This window comes from Hydra vulgaris, chromosome 10, assembly GCF_038396675.1.
Source record: "Hydra vulgaris chromosome 10, alternate assembly HydraT2T_AEP".
NCBI lineage: Eukaryota > Metazoa > Cnidaria > Hydrozoa > Anthoathecata > Hydridae > Hydra > Hydra vulgaris.
In genome coordinates, this window is record NC_088929.1 from 15,683,059 (window position 1) to 15,707,436 (window position 24,378).

Below are 24,378 nucleotides of genomic sequence, written 5' to 3' on the forward strand. Positions count from 1 at the left end.
GATACATCCTTCCTCGTAAAAACATTCGAAAGCGGTTAAAGCAGCCCATAACAAAAAGATCCATGAAAAAACGATAAATATTGAAAATCTACGAACTACTAGTCCTCAGAAGTTCTGGGACAACATTCGTAAAATCAAAACTAAAGCAACAACTCGTTTATTTACAATTAATAAATCGTAAAACATATAAAAATATCGTTAAAGAGTTTAGAAAACTATTTCAATCTATACTTAATACGCCGCTTATTACAAATAATGACCATAATCCTCATCAATTTCCACCTTTAAGTAACGAGCCTAATTCACTAGTTATTACAGCAGCTGATATTATAAACTGCATATCACAACTAAATAGTAATAAGTCCCCAGATAGCTGTGGGGTAAGTGCTGAACACCTAAAACACTCTCATAGTAACAATCTTTTTTTGTGGCTCGCTAATTTTTATAAAAGCATTCTAACGTATGGAAAGGTTCCAAAATATTTATCAACTTCAACAATTATTCCACTTGTTAAGTCATATAAAAAATCTCTTAATAATCCGGATAATTACCGTGGAATTAGCATTTTACCTATCTTTACCAACTTCTAGAATATCAAATCTTGCATTTATGTCCTAATATAATAGATAGCCACTCCCATCAGTTTGGTTTAAAAAAAAACAGTTCTACACTCCACGCAGAATTTTTATTGAGCGAAACCATTAAGCACTATAGTAACAATAGCACGCCACTATATACGTGCGGTTTAGATGCAAATAAAGCGTTTGATACTTGCAATTGGGATTTGCTATTTGAGAAGCTCTACTTCCAAAAAAAATTATCTTTATCTGTAGTAAACACAATCACATTGCTATATCTCTCTGGTACTGCTAACGTATCCTACCAGGGAATTACCTCAAATCAAGTCAGTCTGTCACAAGGGGTGCGTCAAGGGTCTGTTCTATCGCCACATTTATATAGCATTTATACTGAAAATATCTTAAATGAAATCTTCTCAGAGTGTAAAGTAGGTTCAACAATAAATGGTATCTATACTGGTGTCATTGCATAGGCAAATGATGTAACTTTGCTTTTCAAAAAACAAATCTAATTGAACGAATAACTCAGTTTCAATCGGTTATTGCCAGCCGTCAACAATAGTTTATTTATACAATACTTTACAGTGCCAAAGCTTATAGATGGTCTTGAACTATGCAACTTTGATATCATTTTTCTTCGATATATAGACGTCGTTGGAAGAGCAGCTTTAAAATCATTTTTTGGTATCTCAAAGTATAGTAAAAATTACCTGCATTCTTTTTTTAAAATAGAGGATATTTCAACTAATCTAATTCGAAATAAAGCTAATCTATTTATCAGGCTGATGAAAAATCAAACTTGTTACTCACTGATAATTAATCAATTACAGTCAACACAAAATAAAAAATCGTTTATAAATAAAGTGATTTCTATATGTAAAACTCTTGGTTTAAACTTCTTTCAATACATGATAGAAGGGAAAAAAATTAAATTTACACTACCTCAAGAAGAACTGCAAGCTGAGATTATAGCAATATTAAAAGAATCGTTCCAGTTATGGAATTTAAAAGAACAAAGAGAAACATTTAAAACTTTGATGAAGGTGAATATTCCTAAAATAGAACTAACCGTCTAGTTATTAGCATTAAAGGCTAATGATTGGGAGAGCTGTGCTCTCTTGACGTAATTTAGCTATAAACTGTAATAATATAAGTTACTTTACCTGTAATTGTATTACTGGGTGTTTAAAAAAAATAAAATAAAAAAATAATCAATCGCAAAAAAAAAAAAAAGGGGAGGGGGGAGAAACAGTATTAGCGCCGCCCAGTCACGGCTCTGCTTTTTGAAGTACTAAGTTTTGTTAAAAAATATTTATAAACTTTGTCGGAAATTTTACTGACCCATTTTAAAGCCTGGCGCAAAAATTAAATTTTTTAGACGGATTTGTGTTTTTATTTTAAATAGTAGAAATGCATGCTAATTATGTCTTATTTTACTGTGGTTAATAATTTTATGATTTATTAGAAATGTCGGTTGGAGACACTGATAACTCTGAATATATTCTTATTGCAAAGCTTGACAATGCAAAGAATTTGTCCACTTTATTAAAAGCAATCCACTTTAGGGAGGTAAATTAGCAATCGTTTTACTTTTTTTTTCTACAACTAGATACTCTTCTTAACATTAAAATGTTTTTCAGGTCATAACTTAGTAATTTTATTTTGTACTAAAATGATTACAATCTAAGCTCCTTCTACAATATAATATTGGATGGATTTATATTCGAACTTTCTTTTTCCAAAGTTGCCTTTGTAACAGTTAAGGAGCATTACTGCTCCAATATAAAATCAGTTAACATTGTGACAAATATATTACTAGGAGCTTAATAATGTTATTAGGAGTATAGAAATATTTACTGGGATATAGACTTAGTGTCCTATTATTACACTTTATAATTTGAAGTCTTATTTAAATTAATCTTTTAAAATAGCAAAGAAAGATGAAATATAAATAATTGAAAACTGATATAATTTGTTTAGTTTTTATATATATATTTTTTTAAATATAAAATTATTCATATAAATTTCTATCAGAATTCCATTGTATTAGGGAATGTCAATGTGTAACATTACAATTGCAATTAAAAATTTCCTTAATCAAGGTTATTGATAAAAAATCTCACTATGAATATTCAAGGATAGCGTAAAATATAGCCTAGTTGTAAATTCAAAAAAATATATATAGTTTTTTTAAATATGCTTATTTTCCAAGTAAGTTATATTGTGCTCTGTGTAGTCAGGCTGTTAATCAACCTAATTATATATATTATTGCTTAGCTAAAAGGTTAGTTACTTAAATTTAAACATATCATTCTGTCAGTCAACAGTCAACTTTGCTAAAAGGTTAGTTACTTATATTGAATTGTGTCATTCTGACAGTCAATACATTTTTTGGTCTGATTTTGTAGGAGCTTTATACCATTACACAAAATCCATTACAATGTTTTTTAATGATAAAATCGTCAATTTTGTTGATATGAAAACCAACTTTCCAAATGTTTTAGAAAGTAGATCAAATAAAGAATTTTGGAGTATTTTGAAAGGTGAGGTTTATAGAAAAAAACTGGCATGCTAAAACACTTAAACAATTTAAGTCTAAAATAAAGTGATGCCTTAAAAAAATTTATCTTAAAGCTGTATATTGACTTTATGGATTAATCCTTTAATCCAGACTTGACTTATCCATTATGGGTTTATTGAACAAAAATAAATACATTATCTTAGAGTAAAAAATAATCTGTTTGTTACTCCTTAAGCTAATTTTCTATATAAATTTCTAAGGCAGTATAACCACTTGAAAATAATCTGGTTTATTTGTCATCACTTGTTTTTATATTCAATGGTGTCTATGGTAATAGTTTTTTATAAAATAAAACTTTTAAATTTATTTCATTTTGCTTATATTATATTTGCTTATATTTTGCTAACTAGGGTTGAGCTTGATAAAAGGTAACTTGATGTATTTAATGGTAAATCATTATTATTGCAACAAATCCATCTGAGGATCAAGCTTGCAGGTATGGTCAATATGATTTTCCATTATATAGTTGATTGCGGTAGTAATAATTTATTGGTAAATGAATAAATTTATCTTTAACCAATTTTAACGAGCTCAATTCTTATGATAAAATAGTTTTGTCTCAAATTATGTTTTAATAAGTGCTTTTGAAAGCATAATTTTTATTGTGGAATAATTTGTAATATGTTAATAATATACAATACTTCTCTAAAATAATAAAATTTAAGTTAAAAATTTCAAAAATAGTTTTTTTTTTAATTTTAGGCAATTATTACAAATTATATTTTGTAGTTTGGTGTAATTTTCATGCAGCTATTATTATTTATTATGTTCTCTTTCAGTCAGCCGTTATTTTTGTATCAGAAAATGGTTTAAAAGTGACAGTTGAAGAGAGCAAATTTCTTCAAGCTAGTGCTTTTATTCAATCGTCTATTTTCCAAGAATATATTTTTACAGAAGAGAGTGCTACTTTTAAAATCAATTTAAATGTATTGATAGTGAGTATAATAATCTTTACTCTCTAATATTTTATTTATTTTTTACTTTAATAAATACTTTCACACACAAACGCTCCCCCCTCTCTCCTTCCCCACACATACACAAGGGATTTTAGGTACTAAATAAGTGCATGAATAATAAAAGTCCCTTCTAGAATTAATGGGTTGGTGTAAGCTAAACAGAATTAAAAAAGTTGGTCAGGAAAGGTACGAATCATAATCATCATAATTGGCCTGGTATCATGTTACTGGTAACATATAATCCTGATAACATACTACATGTTCTGCTGCCTTGTAAAATTCTTTCTGTTATCTCTAAATGAGTTTACGGCTCTAAAGTTAAATGGTTCTGAGAGTGACTGACTAATTAAATTCGTAAGTATGAAGGAGGCATGCAGTTGCAGCTTAAGTTAAGGAGGCATACAGTTGCAGCTTAAGTTCTCTCTAATAGTCATAATCATGACCTTGAAAAATATTAAACAAATCATGACCATCATTAAGTTGTTTTAATTAATCTTTTACAAATATTCATGTTCTTAAAAGTATCTTTTCATTCATAGAATCTTATCTTTAGCAAAATTTACCAGGCTTACTTACTTTTTGTGAGGCTGATTTGATTTTGACAGTTTCATCTTCAGAACACTGTTAACTCCAACAGTCACATACTTAATCTAATCTTAATCCAACAGTCACATACTTAACCTTTTAACTCCATCCAAGATAACTTTATATACTTTTTTCCCTGTATTGTATTTGAAAATGAGATCAACTTGAAATGCTTTAGTACAGACTATAATTTAGCATCTGTTTATTGATCCAACTCCAGTTCCGAAAAAATGTACTGCTCTGATAAGCTCTTGATTTTTTGTGTGCATTTCAACTTTTTAAATTATATCAAGTTTAAATTATCGTTTAAATTACAAGTTATCAATATGATCTGAGGATATATGGCTCCTTTGGTCTGACACCAAATATTTAATTATTAATTGCTATCTATTTCCAGTGTTCTTGTTGTTTTGTATAGTTTCTGGGTTTGATATAGTTTCTGGTATTTTCTTTTACAGTAAACAACTGGAGATGACATGCATATATATATATATATATATATATATATATATATATATATATATATATATATATATATATAATTTTTATTCTTTCTAGGACATATATTATTACAATTCATATATTATTGCATTGCACATACTAAAATTTAAAACTAGATTAAAAAATTAAAAATTTCTTTGTTATCCTCTTACTCAATTTTTTTTTTTTTAATAAAAAAAATCAATAGTTGTAAAAAACAAAATTTTTTTACTTTTTATTTTTTTTTTTTTAAATATGTAATGTCAAAAAATTAAAAGTGTGTTTTTAATTTTATATGCACAAAAATATCTTTAAAAAAAACAACAGAATCAATTAAAAAATATATATTTTCAATAAAGGAATGTCTCCATATATTTGGTGGTTCAGAAAGTAGCTCACATACTGCATTGAAAATGTGTTATGCTGGTCATGGCTTTCCTCTGAAGTTATTGTATGATTAAACTTTTTAAAGTCATTTATTGTTATTGTTAATTGTATAATTAGATTAATATAGAAAATTACAAAATTTTTGGGTTTTTATTCTATTGCTTAAAACATAATTCTCAAAAAATTGTTAAAAAAGTTTTTAACAAAAATTACATTACAATAAATTTCCTAAAAAAAAAAATTTAAAAAGTTTGTTTATTAGATTAGCTGAAGATGGTGGCGTTCTAACAGAATGTAGTATAAATACCCAAGATCCAGAAGAAATTGTTGATTTTAATTTTACTTCTTCTGAAGTCCGCAATAAAATTATAATGAAGGTATTTCTTTTTCTTTTCTTTTTTTTTTTGTTTAATGTCCCTATTTCTTATAAAGTTTTTTACTTGTAACTCTATCTAATTTTCCCAAGTTTGAATTAGTTAAGGTGGTGCAGCTGAAGCTAAGTTGGTAAATTTTTATAATTTTCAGTTAAAATAAATTTATAATTAAAATAAAGGTGGTGCAGCTGAAGTCAGAATTTATAATTAAAATAATAGTAGTTGGTCAAATATGTGTTTTTAAAAAATCAGGATAAATAGAGATTTTAAACAAAAGAGGTGGACAGAGGAACCTTATAGAATAGATTTGTTCAATAAAACACTTGAGGATTTTGGGTGCCTTTTAGTAAACTAAATACTTTCTTTCTATGAAAGAAATAAGATGTACTTGTATTTATGGAATTTCTGACACTAATGGAGCAAGGATCTTTTTTTTTATGAAAATTTTTCTGTGACCATTTCAGATTTTCCTAAAATTAATAATTCCTGTAGGTTTTTAAACAAAAAATAAACACTTTGAAGATAAAATTTTGATATTAATAAAGGGAATAAAAATGTATACACTAGGGAATGTGAAAACTATGTTTTTTTGTGAAAATATGAGTGGTTGACAAAAAAGTTTCCAGCCTGAAAACTTTAAAATTAGGTCTATTTAAGGACAGAAAATTTATCAAGTGTGCAATAAATATAAATCTTTAAACTTTTATAAGTGTGTCTTCAATATAAGAGGTAATACAGCAAAAATAACTTTGGAATGTCTATCAAAATAGAATTTTAAACTTAAAGTTTTTCATTTTGAATTTGTTGTATAGCCAATATCTCTAAAAGCGGATCAACATTTTTAAGTAAAATCTTCCATTTTTATTCTTTTTGAAATGAGTATTTCTAAAATCAAATTAAATAGAAGCATTTCTTCAAATATAAACCATGGGCAACATAAACATACATAAAACATACTTAACACTGCATAAATAAATTAACACAAAATAGTAACAAAAAAGAAAAAACATTTTAAAATAGTTATTTAAAAATATTTACAGAAAAAAAAAAGCTTTTGACATATATTTACAGAAAAAAAAAGTTTTTTCAAGTTTACAATTGATTTCAAAGTTTTTGAAAATTTGGATGGAAATCAATGGTCATCACTGATTTCCATCCTAATGTTAAAATTTAATGGATTTGGGTCTCTTATTGCATATCTCTTTCATTACTCTCCATGGTTTAGAAACATACTATACCTTAACAATATTGTACCTAAATAATTCATCTAAATTCAAAATAATATAGTGATTATTCCTCTCAAGTAAGTAGAGTTTTCACTTGATAGGTTTAATGCATTTGGTGCAATACCTCTGCGTCTATGAATTTAAAATTATCATTGAAAAATCTGTTTTGTTGAAAAACTTTTTTAGGTTTGTTTGTTCATATAGAGATTGACTAGCATTGGCGGGCCACCTTTTCATAAATTTTTATTTTAAAAATTTATTACAAGATTTATTTAATACAGTGTTCTGTTTTGTTAGCAACCAGACTTGATATTTGACCAGGGTTGGGTTTGATAAAATATAGTCAAGGTAGGTTTGTGAACATGGTTGGTTTCTCAACCAAAACAGCAATTTAAAAACTCTCCTGGCTAATGAATACTAGTGTACTCGAAATCTTGATAAAAAGAGACTAAAGCTGCAATTCGCTCATTTGAGAACAATCTGTCGAAAGACAAGAACAATCCAAAAAGTTTTTGCCTACATTAATAGCAAACGAACTGTCAGTAATCATATCAACATGTTGCATTCATCTTCCGGTAAACTTTGTACCGATAATGCTTTGATTGCTAACACACTAAAAAAGGTATTCCAATCTGTTTTTACTATTGAACCTCATAATCAAAATCTACCTCAATTTGTTCAACGCACATTTGTTTCTCTTTTTAATTTTTCGTTTGATTATAGACGTTTTCAAAACACCTTGAGACACTTGACTATATTAATCTACTTGAGAAGATAAAATAAGTCCACACATTTTAAAGCATGTGTGCTCGCATGTATAAATAGCACAATAGCAGCTCCACTTGCCATTATTTTCCAAATGTCAATGGAACAAGCAGTTGTACCAAAAAGCATGGCTTGTTGCTAATGTTACTCCATCAAAAATAGATCCAGGACTGACCCAACAAACTACAGACCACATTCAGTTACTTCTGTACCTTGTAAAATAATGGAAAAAATGTATAGACATAAGGTTATGCATCACTTAATCGGTCTTCTCCGTTTTGCCAGCGCTTTTCGCAAGTCTTTTTGCGCTGGCCCACACGCCCGCCAAAACTATAGCGAACACATAAAATAGCGTTTGCCAAAAAAAATAAAAGCGTTTTGTTTTAAATTGCAACAAAAAAAAATTTTTGTTTGTTTGTTTAACTTTTATGAAAAATGCTTTTTTTTTACCAGTTTTTTTTAAAATTATATTATCTAGTATTTATTCAAAGCATTCTTTTGGTTATTTTTATTTTAATTTAAGTAGCAGAAAAGAAGAATTTTTTAAATCGCGCGGGCTAACTTAAAAAAGGCCATCCTGCCAGCGCTTTTTTGTGCACTGGCATTAAATTTCAAATAGAGAAGACTGCCTAATATCTAACAATCTTCTCTCCCAATGTCAGCACTGATTTGTCAGCAAAAAATCCTGCATTACAAATTAATTTGAAACTAAGGATTTTTTGACATATACTGCCTCACAAAAATTAGCTGTTGATGCCTTATTTCTTGATTTTGCGAAAATGTTTGACAAATTTCCTCACAAAAGGTTACTAATAAAGCTTGAATCGTATGAAGTTAAAACCAATTTCTTAAATTGGATTAGTACCTTTCTTTCCAACAGAACGCATGTCATCCTTAGAAACATTGCATTTGATTGGGAACAGGTTACTAGTAGCGCTCCTCAAGGCTCATTTCTTGGTCCAACCCTATTTATAATCTATTTTGATGTATACCCAGACCACAGCAGTAAAAATAATTGCAAAATGTATGCAGATGACACAAAGTTCCTGAGTATAGTTAACCATTTAGAAAGAAAACTTTGTCTGCAAGCTGATATTGATAACATTATCAATTAGACCCAAATATGGCTCATGCAGCTTAACATTAAAAAATGTAAAGTTATGCACATCAACCAATCTAAAACTGTCTCTCACATCTATTTCATTGGGATAATGACTCCAATAATGGAATCAAAAGAATCCAGTTAGATACAACAACATTGGAAAAAGTCCTTTGTGTTCAACTCTCTGATGATCTTAAGTAGAATAACCAAGCATTCACTGCTGCTGCTAAGACTAATAAAATCTTAGGTATGTTAAAGCTTTATTAGCAAAAATATATATGCGGTAGTGATGTAGTGGTAGAGCGCTCGCTTCATAAGCAAGGGGTTTCGATTTTGATTCCCACCACGTCTCTGGTAGTGCCGAGCTCAATTTGTTTCTCCGCGAAGTGACCTTGTTCGTCAAGGTTTGTGTTTTGGAGTTATAGAGTTAAGAGAGGGTTATAACCATGAGTAGCCTCTTTATCTGTAGTGGCCTTCTCGACCTTGGGGAGGTGAATTACAAAAAATATATATAAAGATATATCTATTTTAAAACTTATTAACAAAATTGTTAGGTATTTTAAACTTTTATTAGCAAAGTTATAATTGTCTAGAAAAACCTTTATACAACTAGAATATGCTGTGACAGCATGGTGCTCTCATTTAAAAAAAGACATTACTAAAGTTGAAAGCAGTACAACGATGTGCCACAAAAATACCTTATGAATTAAAGTACCTTGCTTACCAGACAAACTGTGCTAAAGTTGTACTAACTTCACTAAGTGACAGTAACCTTATCCAAAGATTCAAAATTGAAAACAAAACTGATTTAATTAAACAAAACTGGCTGACTTAATTAAATTCTTTAATTAAACAAAGCTGACCCAATATTCATTCCTCTCATCTATGATCATTGCAAACACTTTTGTCGCAAAATTAATAGCAGTTGTCTAGTTTGATTTTACTTTTTTAATAATCAATTTGCGGATACTTAAAATGCTTTGCCAGATAATGTTGCCATTGCCTCTACATAGACAGTTTCAAAAAAAAAAACTAGACCAGCAACTATAATAGTTACCACAGTGCATCATTTTCCATAGCTGTATTACTGCAGCTATATGAGCTAGCTTGCTAGCTAATGATGACCTTTTGGTTCATTCTGTTCCGTGTAACTCTAATTGTGTGTGTATATGTGTACATCACAATTGTAATTGTAAAGGGTTGCTTAAACATTGATACATACTAAAATATTCATTTATATATATATATATATATATATATATATATATATATATATATATATACATACATATATACATACATATATACATACATGCATACATATATATGTATATGTATGTATGTATGTATGTATGTATATATATATATATATATATATATATATATATATATATATATATATATATATATATATATATACATACATACAACTCTCTGTAAAATCTTTGAATTCATGGCTGCTTGTGCCTTGTCTAAGCACGCATTTTTAATACATATGTATTGATTTATCTAAAACAATTATTTTTTCTAGTTTTTGTCAAGCAAGCCTTGGAAAAAGGGAAAGTTTCTTCAAACATTCTGAATGAAACCATACTCTTGTCAAAATCGAATTTGAAATTAAACTTCATGATGTTTTATTAATTTCATTTAAAACCTATTAAAATATAGAGAATGGTTTTATAAAAACTATTAACAAATTAAAGTTATCGTTAAATATATATTTAAATTGCTTATATTTGAATTCAGTACAAATTATTAAAAATAAAAAATAGTAATTTTTTCAATTAAATTAATTTATATATTTAAATAAACATACCCATGGTAGACAATTATTAGTATATGCCACATTAGAACTTTTACACTTTGTTTTATTTTATTTTAATCTTAAAAATTAGTAAAGTTAAAAATTTAATTTTAGAGTGTGGCGTTGAAAGATGTTTTTCAAGAAGTAGATATGAGTTCAGATGTAATTCAATTATTGCTTTCTCCAGCATCACCATACTTTCGAATTTCAACATTTGGAAACTCAGGGAGTATTCACGTATAGTTTTGCTTATCTTTTTATTTTTTTAGACTTAACATTATTATTTTTTTAAACATTTTTCAATACTGAATTGATAACTAAGTTTTAAATTTATTAAGTTATCTCTTATGCAAGCTTCTTTCTTAATTTATCTTTATGTGATATTGCTTAAGTAGTAGAGAGCTTGCTTTGCATGGAAGAATATGGTGTTCAAACCTACCATGCTCCTGTAGACCTCGATTTGTATTTTTTTAAGGGTTTGAGTAAAAGTAACTGCAATCATATGATAAATATTTTTTAATATAGAAACAAATTTTTTTTTTTTTTTTATTATTTGACCTCTGCAAGCATCTATGTATATAAATATATATGTACATAGGTATATGTATATATTTTTCAGTTTTATTTGGAACTTTTTGTTTTTTTACTGAGGAAACTACTAGAGACATTAAGGCAGGCTACTCTTTTTTTTTACTTTTCAGTTTTCAATTGTTGTTACAACTAGGGATGGCAAAAATCCCGGAAATTTCAGTCCCGGGATTTTGGAATTGTCCCCGGGAAATCCCGGGAATAAATAGAAAAAAACGCAGTTCAATACTTTTTAAGCACTCATCAAACACTTAAAAATGATTAATTTGATGATAATATAACTAAAATATTTAATACATTAAAAAAGTTTAATACATTAATGAACCTCTAAAAATAAGTTAAATCATGTTTTAACTTAATTTTGTATTAAAACTTATCTAAGACTTTTAAAAATTAATGAACCTAAGTATTTTAAATCATAAAATAATACCTTAAAATTGTAACACAGTATAAATAAAAATAGCAATTGAAAAATAATATAAATATGCTTGGCTTCATTAATTAAACCTTAAGAAAATTTTGTACTTTAATAAACCTTCTGTTTTATAATATACTAGTTTTTTTAATTTTTATAATATACTAGTTTTAAAATTATACTATATAGTATAATATTAAAACTAGTATATTATAAAAAATAAATAGAATATAAGCGCTCGTTGGTGGAATGAGCAAGAGTTTGTAATAGAAGGTATACCTTAATTTAATTTTATTATATATTATTAATTTTAAATATATATTTAATATTAAATATATATAATATATATATATATATATATATATATATATAGAGAGAGAGAGAGAGAGAGAGAGAGAGAGAGAGAGAGAGAGAGAGAGAGAGAGAGAGAGAGAGAGAGAGAGAGAGAGAGTATAATATTATATTTTATATGTTAAGAGTTTTAAAAGGAAAACGTTGCAAAGAGAATAAACAGTTACACAAGCAATCAACTACTATACCAAAGACGATGTACAAATTACTTAACTACAATTAACTTTATTAACTTTTACTTTTTTTTAACGATCTTGAAACCCCGGGAAATTTCGGAGACAAAGGGATTTCGGGATCCCGAGATTTTCATCCCTAGTTACAACCCTGTCTAAACTCTTAAACACAAACCTTGTCAAAAAAGGATGCTTCACCGAGAAACAAGTTTTTATTAACTTATAAAATATGTTATAAATTAACATAATTAATTGCAAACACAACTTGTATGCTTTATAGAAATTATTTTTTAGTGTTGATACAAGTATTCAACAACTTGGATAGTTTGTCCACTACTTGTAGAGTCTGTGCGTTAGTAACTTTTGCTCTTTATACCCCTATAACATTTTAAAAGTTACTTTAAGTCTCTTTTAAATAAACGATTATTATGAAGAAAATCTCATTGTAGATCTAAAAAACCTGGCTAGAACCTAAATTTTTAATTAAATCAAATTATACTTATCACAACAATGGCAATCATTTGTAGTTGTATTGGTTTTTACAAAGTTTGCAGCTAAAATTATGACAATTACTCACACTGATAGTAAATTAAACAGTAAATCTAATTATAATGATTTCTGCCATCATCAGATTTCTAAAGAAAAAAATTTAATTTATTAGTCAATATAGGGGTATCCCAGATAAACTGTTTGACCAGATATCCGGGTCGGATAGTTGTATTATTCGGTATCTGTTATTCAGTCAGATAATAATTTTATCTAGTTTTTTATATACCGGATATTTCATGTTAATATCATTTGAAAATTGAAAAAAAATCTAGAAATGTTATATTTTTGAATAATTTAATGTTAAAGGTTTCTTTTTAATATTGTTATTATTAGGGGAAAGTTGTCTAAAATCAACCCCAAAAGTGGGATAGGCCCATATCAAATCTCGTGCTTGGACAATAATTATTATAAATTTGACTTTAGAATCTTATTCAGCTGACCATAAACATTTAAGAAAACCATCCGAAGAATAGTTTTTTTTATTGTTAATTTTCAGCAAAAAGAATATTTAAAAGTACTACTTTTAAAATTTTATTGAGCTAAATTTTTTTTAGTTTGACTATAGTTGAAGTTATTGTCTTTTCTTTATTCAGAGTGTCAATTTATAATGTGAATAATGAACAGAAGATTATCATATACAAATCAATTATAGTCAGTTTTTGATTAATAATCAGGTTTTATTTAGAAATTAAATTAAGGGGCTCATTTTAGGCTACTTTCACGGAAAATGGGCTCCTAGCATTTCTTTGTTCAACAGTTGTTTCTTAACATAAGGCATAGTTACACCTTTAATTTTCTGATGTTAAATTGTAGAACATAGATTGAATTTCCTGAAAAAAATTTTGTTTGTAATCTTTGGTTGGTTACAGCTAGTTGATTCTATCTTTTTTTAAAAAGGGGCCCGTTTTAGGTCACTTTCCCCTATTATTATTAAAATACTACTAAAATTATATATGGGCAATAAATACATCAGTTTATCACTCATTTAAATTTCTTTTACCTCAGTGTAAAGAAATTAACATTTTTAGTCTTGATCGCTTTTTCTTATAAATAATGAAAACAATCTTCCGAAAATGCAGAGGATGCAGGTGGTGCTATGTTTCCAATAATTTAAAACTTTAGTTGTTATTTTTTTCTATAATCAAGTGATTAAAGAAAACATCAACTCCATGAACAGCTTTTAAAAAGGAAACTCGTATTTTAAAACATTTTGAACTTCCTTGTGCAGCTGAAGAAGATTCAATATTTTTTTTTTTTTCTATATATAAATTACAATGGAATTTTTTTGCATGATTATGCAGCGGAGTTGTGCAAAATGACTTCTGACCAGATTTATTACATCCCCTGCTTATCTGCTTTCCACATGGAATGCATATTGCTTCGAAATCACAGCTATCATTAATTTTGAAAAGTTCTTAAACAAAATTCGCTATTTTTAAGGTTTATCACGGTAATATTTTGTCATTATAAATTATATATTTTAGGATTTAAATTAGGTTATCTGGCCTTTATTAATTATTATGGCCTTTATTATTTACTAAATATCCGGTATTCGATATCCGGTCAGATAATAAAAAAATTGTTATCTGGGACACCCCTAGTCAAATAATCAGACATAATACACTTTTTCCACTTTCTTCTCTTATTTACCTGCTTTAACACTGAACATCTGTTCAAAATAGTATAGCTATTACATAAAAACATTTTCTAATATAATCACTACGCTACAATGTTACATATCGTTACCTAAAATCTTATGTATCGGTTACATAAAAATAACAGACATTTTGCATGTAATGTAATCAATCTCGTTTACGTTTCACTATGTAAAATAACTTTAAAATGTCATAGGGGATATCTTCTCTGCTCAAAATTATAAGCTATCTTCAAAATTAACATAATTTTTATTCTTTAAAATGCTTTTTTTTATTCTCTTGCTTTTTCTTGCCCTTCACCCTCTGTAATTTTATTTTAATAATTTTTTTTTCATTTTAAATGTCTTTTATTTATAAATTGAAATTATAAATTAATTTTTTTAGGTGGATTATCCCAGAGATTCTGAAATGATTGAGACTTTTGAATGTCAACAGACACAAAGTAGCAGGCAGGTTAATATTTTGTTTTATTTACAGCTTAAGTTATAATTAAAAAGTTTAAGTTGCTGTTATAATGTAATGTGCGCGAAACATATTTATTACTATTACTTTTAGTAATTGTTACTTAACATAATACTTATAAAAAGTAAAAATAAAAATGCAAATGTTTTAATACTTAATTTGATTAAAAAAAATATTTCCTTTACATTTATAAACAACTTTACATTTATAAACAACTTTAAACAGATATAAAAAAGCTATTTAAAAATTGATGACAAAAATACAATCTTCATAAAACATTAAACATTATATTTTTGCATCAACACAATCAATAGACCAAATCTTATTGGATTCTACATTTTTTTTAGATTTATCGCTTCTAGAGCATACTATTAAATATTTAAGTATAATTTTTTTCATTTAATGGGTTTTTAAGTTTATGTTTTCATTCTTTTTTTTTTTTTTTTTTTTTTTATTTGTTTAATTGTTTTGGAATAAAATAAAGTAAGAGTAAAAAAATTTATATTATTGAGGCAAGTTACGTTTTTATAAGTGTAAGTCAAGTATATACTTAAATTTCAGATTTAAAAAAAATATATATTTTGAACTGAATTAGAATTTTTTTTAATTTAAATTATTTAAAGTTTTTATTTCACGCATTACATGCAATAAAAATGCATTGCATGATTGCAATGAATGTTTCTACTTTTTAAACTATTTCTTAAAAAAAAAATTGTTTCTGGAAAATATGGTATCTTGATATCTCTATAAATAAAATAAAAATATTTTTAAAAAATGGTATTTTAAAATATTTTTAAAAAATGGTATTGTAAAATTAGAATATAAAAAATTGGTATTTTTTATATTCTATTAGAAATTTCTAGTTAATTATAAAAAAAGTTTTTTTACCTAGACGCTTTTTATGTGTTACTAACAAATAAGGTATAAATAGAAACATTGCTAACTTTTGCGAGTATATGTGCATATTAAGTAATTAACTAATAAATATTATAATATAACTTTATGGATACACACATACCAACACTATAGCATGGTGGAGTAGTGCACTGCGTTATAGACTGAAGATTTAGAGTTTGAACCATGAAGGCCACGCATATTATATATATATTTTTAATATTATATGAGCTATCATTAGTTATCATTTTCTTACAATTTTTTTATTAACTTATTTTATTGTTCTATTTTAGTCACACATTCTATATAGACTCATAGTTTTATCATTTGCTAAGGACGATTAGAGCGTGAGTCCTCTCTCCCCCTGAGTTGTGAAATTTTATTTTTCCTACTAAATAGTCTTTACATTCATTGCTGAATCTTACAGAATAATGTTATCTACAATCTCCCAGGCCTACATAAATAGATGGCTTGATTGGTCATTTTTTGTGATCATTGTGTCACGTAAACAGTTATTAGTTAAGTTTAGTAACTTTATGGTTGTTTTTGATTTATATTTTATTTTTGAATTTAATGTGATGCACTTTCTCCATAAAATACATCACACTAAGTTTAACTTTAAAATAGATTTAGGAAATTATTGATTTTCTCGCAGAGATTTAAAGTAATTAAAATTCAAAATTACTTTATATTGAATGAAAATCTCAGGGCAAGTGAAAAAATGACCTCATTTTTTCACTTGCGTGACATTACTTTATGGTATTATTATTATGACACCTATAAAAAGCCTCAGACAAAAATATTTTTTTTAAAGAATGGCCAAAAAAGAAAACTAAGTTAAAAAAGAAAAAAAAATAATCAAAAAAAAAACTTTTAAGAAAAATTAATCGCGAAGATGAGCTCTGTACATACACACATACATACATACATGCATGCATACATACACAGTGCTCGAAGTGAGGCGGGATGCCATTCTGTCACCTTTTTATAAAGTATAAACCATCCTGCCACTTTTTTATAAATCTCTATATATAACAATGATTGGGCGGGATGGTATTTTTAATTTACCAAATACTATCCTGTTACTTTTTTTTCTCCACTTCAAGCACTGTACATACATACTGTGTGTATACAGGTAAATAAATTAATGTAATTGTTTAACCATTTAAGGTTGACCCATCAAAGTATTAGTCTTTAATACATGCATCAAGATCGAGTTTAGGGACACAGTATGTATGTTTGTAAGACGCCATTGTACTTTGAGTTTACAAGGTAAAAAACATTAAAATTAATAAAAGAGATATTTAACTTTTGAATATTATCCTTAGGAGTTTGTTTAAAATTAACTCTTTAATTTCCAATTCCATCATTTTATTAGGCATTTCAAAGTTATTTTAATATGTTTTGGGATTTTATTATAGTATAATGATTGATATAAGTGAGTTCTGAAACTCAGATAGCCAACGTAAATTTCAAGTTGAATAAGGTTTTGTTCAAATTTTCAGAAATTAAATAGTTTACCTTCTACATCAGAAACTTTGGTTTCACTTTTCACACAACAATCAAAATTTATGTTTGGAATCAAATTTGGTTTGAAGATTTTTTAAAATTTACTTTTTAAAGTTTTGTTTTTTATTTAAGGTTCATTAATAGTTAGTGACCAAGGCACCAACTCTGGCAAAGTATGGAGCTTTTAATGTACGTGTTTGTGTATCAATATATATCACTAGATGGTAACTGAGGTAACACTACACTTGAGATTCAAACAAAACACAAACATACATATCACAACAAACATGCATATAGTAACTTAACACAGTGCCAGAGATTCACACAGTAGAAAAACATACATATTATACTTACCAATGAACAAAAATATATCATATGTTCAGACAGAACACAAACATACATATAGTAACTTGGATGAATGAACACTGCACCAGAGGTCCAGACAGTACTCAAATATACATATATAATAACTTATGAGTGGGTTTACACATTAACTAAGACCCCTCTAACTATATAACAGATAAAAAAAGGTACCACTATATACATGACAAATATTAGTTAGTGTTGATTTAATAAAAAGCTTACTTTTTCAAGCCTTTGCTGAGCAAATTCTACAAGACAACACAACATTTTACAGGTTTCACTGGATTACAGTAGCAGGTTGATCATGATGATCATAGGCCTGGCCTGACAAATAACTGTGATACTGTCACAGTTGTTTTTATTATTGGATTGTTATATGGTTATATGGCAGTGCTGTACTCTCCGGTTTTTTCCCAGTAACCCTGCCCTAAAACAGTTTTTTTTCTTATTTGAATCGTCCGCTAATTTTTAGTCCAGTGTAAAAGTTTTTTTTTTGTATTTTTTCTCATTCGAAAATACTGAAGAAAAAAAATTAAACCCTTAAAGGTCTAACTACTAAAATATGTCTAATAAGAAATGGTTTATTTAAAAGTGAATTAATTAATTTATTAGTTAAATTAATTAAAGATGTGTTGTCATTTTTGTTGTAGTCAATAGGCCAGGTGAATAAAAAAAAGCAATTGCAGTGTTTCACAGGAAGATGTGCGATCGCACACAATTATATGACCACGCAAAAAATACTTTGTTTTGACGATTTGACTACAACTTGACATATTTTCAAAATTTAAAATATGCACTAAAAAAACTTGCTTTAAACCCAACTAAAAAAAAATCTCAAAAACTAAAATGCTTCGTTTAACATTCAATTTAGTTTAAAAATATCAATTTCCATGTATGTAAATAAGTAAATAATTACTCATTAATAAACCGTTTCATTCTTTGTTTTAACATTTGTACTTTGTTTTGTTTTTTTAATTTGTATCAAAAGATTAACATTTATCATAAAAAATATATAATTATATAAACAAAAAAAACAACAGTTTATTATTATTTATTATAAAAATTCATTAGAAGTTTTTTGTTACTTCATTAAAAAGCCTTTTGATAATAGAAAAGCATTAAAAATCAAACTTATGTAATTGTAACGGCTTTCTAAAACATTTGTCTTTTTTTTGTATTAACTTTTATTATTCTTATATTAAAGTTAATAAAAAAAGACTTTTGTTGTCATAGAAAGTCATCGTTTATAAAAAAAAAAAAATTTTTTTTTTTTAAAAGTTTATTATAATATAAGTTAAAAGAAATAAATATATAATTGTCAATCATACTTCAAAAAAAATCATTATTAGTAAATTGTTACTTTAATTAAAAGCGTTTTGCTAATATAAAAATGTTTGTTAAGAAGTTTTGATATAATTTATTTCATCTAAGGTATAATTCAAAATATTTTTCATTCAGCGAGTTTTTAAAATGTTTTTTGAAATAGCTGCAGTCAAATTGTCAAAGCAAAATGTGATTTGGCTGGTCATATAATGAAGTGCGATTGCACGCCTTCTTGTAAAAAACTGAATTGCTTTTACTCAGTAATTGGTCATATTTACGTAAGTAAAAACTTCAACAACTATGCTCAAACTTTTATTTACGTAAAGCTAAGCAACTTAGCGTTTTTGGAGTAAATTGCTTAGCTTTATGTGAATAAAAATTTGAACGAGTTTGCTAAAATTTTTATTCACGTAAAGCTAAACTATTACTCCAAAAATGCTGAGTAAAAGTAATTGCTTTTTTTTTTATTCACCCGGCTTGATATCTGTATCGTTTTGTTTCTTGTTGTCAATCTTAAACAAAGGTTTCATTACCTGAAGGAAAAAAGTTAAAAACTAAAAATGTAAAGAAATGTTTTATTTATAATAAAATAAAATCGAATTTAATTTAGTTGAATGTTTAAAACATTATATTTTAATGTTTTAAACATTTTTCATTATATTAAGACTTTTTTTTTTAGAAAAAAAGAATTTCCATGTGCATCATTAATTGCGTTTAATAATGATTTTTCATGTGCATCTTAATGTTTTTTATTTTGTTTGAAAAAGTTAAAATAAAAATTTATTTTACTAATAAAAACAAAAGAGATTCAGTATTATTAATGATTAAACTGTCCATTCACATGATATAAAATGTGACTATAAGGTTTGAAAAATGATACAATAGCATTTGGAAATGAAAGAAAATATAATTTTAAAACTCATTTTAAATTGAGAAGAAACATATTCAAAATGCAACAACAATGTTTAAAAAAACAATACAGTTACACTTTTTAAGTTTGGTGTAACAACTTCGTGTACTCATTGTTAAACTACTTTAAATGCTTTTTAAAGTTTTCTTTAAATTAATCGCTAGAAATAAAATCTTAATAGATCAAAATATGGTTTTATTAATAAATGCACTTTTGAAAGTAACAAACTGTCTAGTCGTCCTGCTGGGCTACTGACAAGCAATTTTTTTTTAATTTCAGTCGCCTTTGAAAAAAACAAGTCGTCCCGTGCCACCGGACGCCATGAGGGTACAACCCTGTATGGTTGTATTCAATGTTACTATCTCCATGGTTATAATAAATGTTATCATTTGCTGAGCTTAGAATTTATTGCCTTTATTAGATTTTAATGTCAGCATTATATTTTTTATACTTTTTTATTTCTTTGCATTTTCTCAGTTTTCTCATTTATGTACCAACTATTTAAATCTAAACTAAAATATTTTTGGTGATTTAGTTTTAGCTCATTTGCTTTTAACACAAATATTCTTTTTGGTTGCAAATGGTATTCTTTTTGGTTTTTATTTTGTGCTCATTGCTTACATGTTGCATTACCTTTATTTACATGCTTTACTATAGTGAATTTATTTTGAAAATGAAATTATTTTATTATTATAGTGAATCATTCTAAACATTTGTTCAACAAAATATTTAACAAATTTTTATTATTTTATTATCCTATATACTATTCTTTTTCTAATTTTTTTACTTAACTTGGACTTGACAGCTCAGTCTAGTCTTTTGATGCAAATAGTTATATTATCATAAATTTCTATATATCAAGTATTCATATACATCATAAATTTCTGTATATATTAAATTTCTATGTATCATAGTCAACGGTTTGCATAAGGCTGAGATTTTTAAAATTTCATTATTCAAATTTTTGAATAGAATGGTTTCTCTAATCTCTCCTCCAACTGTCATCTTCCCCAACTCTGTCACCTCCCCCAACTAATATCAATATTTTGTTGAAGTCTAAAAAAAAATTATAATTTATATTGACAATATTTTTTATATTATGTTATTTTAATCTTCTATATCTAACAGGTTTTAGTTGATAGATGATAAATTTAAATTTATTTAACTGATTAAAAGTTTTTTTCCTCTAACAAAAGAGTTGGATTACATATGAATTTATTTTTTTAATAAAAGCACTATATATTTCACACATTTGTTAAGTATGAATTTATTCTGATTTTATGTTTTCAGTAGAATGTTAAACTTTGAATGACAAAGGGGTAAACCCCACTTGGTTAATCAAAACTTTAGCTAAATCTTATCCACTTGAATAATTAAGTGGGTAAGTTTACATTTACTGAGTTTACAGCATTTTATGTCTATTATAAATCATATATAATATGTATAAGCATTCTATTATAAATAATATAATACAACTTTGTCTAATAAACTTGTAATTACAATTATAAATATAACAATTATTATTATTATTATTTATTTTAACATATTTTGTATTGTATTGTTAACTATGGAATCAGAGGCATCCCACTAAAATGGTTTACATCATATCTCCAAAACAGGAAACAGTTTGTTTTCATATGTGGCACTAAATCTGATTTAAAAAATTGCTCAAATGGCGTCCCACAAGGTTAGTTTTAGGACCACTTCTTTTTCTTCTTTTTATTAATGACTTAAATACTTTATAATTTGCAACTGCTTAACATTTTGCTGATGATACTAACATGCTGCTGGTTGACAAATCACTTTAAAAAAATCAACAAATATATTAATCATGATCTTGGAAATCTTGTTCAGTGGCTTCGTTCTAATAAACTTTCTCTCAATTCTAAAAAAACAGAGCTGATTATCTTTAAATCTAATTTGGCGCCAATTAATAAGCACTTTAATTTCAGACTAAGCGGCAAAAAGTTTATCCTTTAGACTTTATTAAATATCTTGGGATTAAAATTGGTTTTAATCTTTCTTTTCAAGGCCATCTAAATGACTTAGCAATGAAAACTCAGCAGATTTAATGGAATGTTAGCCTAAGTTATGTAAATCTAGAATTATGTAAATTATGTAAATCCCCCCATTATGTAAATCTAGAAATTTTTGGGTCTTGTCTAAGAAATACATGTTAAGTAAATGCATGTAAAGAAATGCATGTTAAGTTTGTTTATGGGACAATCCCATAAACAAATCATTTTAAGGTTGTCCATCTTCCATCTAAAGCCTTGAAAATAATATATTTTCAGTATAATAACTTTAAATCTAATGTACTATACCTTATCTCCAATATATTAAAATTAAGCGACCTTGTGGTTTTCCTTAACTGCCAATTTGTCTGCAATTATCATCACAAAAATCTTCCTCTATCATTCAGCAATTTCTCTGACAAGTACAAATTGTCACTATCCTCTATCAGTAGCTTAAACATAGTTATTCCAAAGCACCACTCTGCTAAATATGGAAATAAATCCATTAAATATCAATGTATTAGCTCATGGAACAAACTACCTCCTGATCTAAAATCTCTTAATTCAATCTCTGAATTCAAAATTAGGATTTTTAATTATTGAAATTCTTTATTATATCTATCAATTCGTGAGCCTTCGGTTTTTAATTTGATATTTTTAACATTTTGAAATTTTTTATCTACATTTAATTCCTCTGGTTTTCTATCTGCCATTTTGAAATTTTTTTATTAAATTTTTCATTCTAATATTATTAATGTTAGTACTAATATTTTGACATTCTTTATTTATCAATCTATTTATTTATCTTTTTTCATTAACTATTCTTCTCTACTTCGTAGTAAATCTCTGTTGTTGCTGTTATTATTTACTAAATTTTTGTTGCTGTTGTTATTGTCTTTATTTATGATATTCTCCTTTTATTATAATTGTTATTATTATTGTTACTATTATTATTATTTTTGTTGTTATTATTATTATTGTTGTTGTTGTTGTTTTTATTATTGTTCTTATTACAACTATTATTATTATTGTTATTATTATTATAATAATTAGTATTCTTGATATCAGTTATTATAATTATTTTCATTATTGGCTATAATGTTATGTTGTATATTCAGGTATTTACTTTATATTAGTACCTGTACTATTGTAAATTTTCTTGAAATACTATAACTTATTTCGAAATATATTTGATTTGATTATTATTTATTTCATATATATTTTAGTTACTATATTTATTTTTTTTATAAAAAAGTATACATCCACCAGATGTTGTGGTAATTACCTATTAGATTTTACCCCTCAGACTTTATTTAAATGTTATAGAAATACTAATGTAGAATATGAATAAAGTTATACATATATATGTTGTATATATCATTAGTAAATAACAATTATACATACAAATAAATAATAGTTAAATAAATTAGTATAAAACAAAATATAATTTTTAAATTTATTTATATAATTAAGATACAAAACATCGTTAATGAAGCCTTCAATAAAAGCTTTGTCTGTCTCAAGTAAATTGTCGATACGTATGGATAGTCGTGGTTTTTTGTCTCTACAGTACATGATTTTGAATGAAGTTGGACAAATATGTTTTGTAGAATATCTTGTATGCTTTCTAGAATATCTAACAATTTTAATTATCAATTTTTTGTTTTAACAATTTTAAATATGATTAATTTTTATTCTTAATTAATTTCGCAAATTTATTTTTTAGTGTGCGCCTAATGAAGATTCTTGCGAGGAAGAAGTAGATTTTTTTTAAACTAAAAAGCTTGCTGTAAGATTTATGAAATATTTTTATATATATTTAGTATTTATATTTCTATAAATATTTATGTAAGTAAATATTTATGTGATATTTCTGAGGATTTATTTTTTCTGTAGCTTAGTTTATATGTAAAAATGCAGGTTGTTTATACATGATTGTTATTATTATTGTTATTGTTTGTACAATTTAACAGTAAATGTTTTTAAAATGGTTCATAAAAATATTTTTAGTCTGTAACACATTATTTTGAATCCACTTGAAAAAAAATATTTACAAACATAATATTTAACAACAAATAATTTTTGCAACAAAAAAAAGTACAATATTTACAAATATAAATAAACTTTATAAATGAAGTTACTATTGAATAACTGAAAAATTGTTATTATTCAATAACTAAAAGATGCAGTGTAAAAATTTCTATCAAAGAGTTCATGTATGCTAAAATTATCAAAGAGGACATGCATGCTAAAATTCTCAAAGAAGTCATGCATGCTAAAAATAAAACTAAAAATTAAAAAAAATCTTTTGAATTATTGAAGTCAAATCATTC

The 24,378-nt window shown here is 26.3% G+C and overlaps 1 protein-coding gene across 3 annotated transcripts; it reads left to right on the plus strand.

Moving 5' to 3' along the window:
- The first annotated feature begins 1,967 nt into the window (after nucleotides 1-1,967).
- On the plus strand, nucleotides 1,968-23,915 carry LOC100199719 (cell cycle checkpoint protein RAD1). 3 transcript variants are annotated; one of them, XR_010641191.1, is made up of 8 exons: nucleotides 1,969-2,147; nucleotides 3,939-4,094; nucleotides 5,540-5,631; nucleotides 5,830-5,944; nucleotides 10,953-11,075; nucleotides 14,954-15,022; nucleotides 23,519-23,663; nucleotides 23,772-23,915. XR_010641191.1 is itself a non-coding variant. In XM_065807351.1 (8 exons), exons 1-8 carry the CDS (start codon nucleotides 2,046-2,048, stop codon nucleotides 23,817-23,819), a joined length of 846 nt encoding a protein of 281 aa, XP_065663423.1. In that variant the 5' UTR covers nucleotides 1,969-2,045; the 3' UTR covers nucleotides 23,820-23,915. The 3 variants fall into 3 exon arrangements, 2 of the variants coding, with proteins under 2 accessions (XP_065663424.1, XP_065663423.1); XM_065807351.1 differs by having other exon boundaries at nucleotides 14,954-15,018; XM_065807352.1 differs by lacking the exon at nucleotides 3,939-4,094 and having other exon boundaries at nucleotides 1,968-2,147; nucleotides 14,954-15,018.
- Nucleotides 23,916-24,378: the final 463 nt, after the last annotated feature.

Coding starts and splice junctions, on each gene's coding strand:
- LOC100199719 (XM_065807351.1), top strand. CDS start 2,046: ATGTCGGTTGGAGACACTGATAACTCTGAATATATTCTTATTGCAAAG. Junction 2,148..3,938: donor AAGCAATCCACTTTAGGGAG/GTAAATTAGCAA, acceptor GTTCTCTTTCAG/TCAGCCGTTATTTTTGTATC. Junction 15,019..23,518: donor CAACAGACACAAAGTAGCAG/GCAGGTTAATAT, acceptor TATATAATTAAG/ATACAAAACATCGTTAATGA.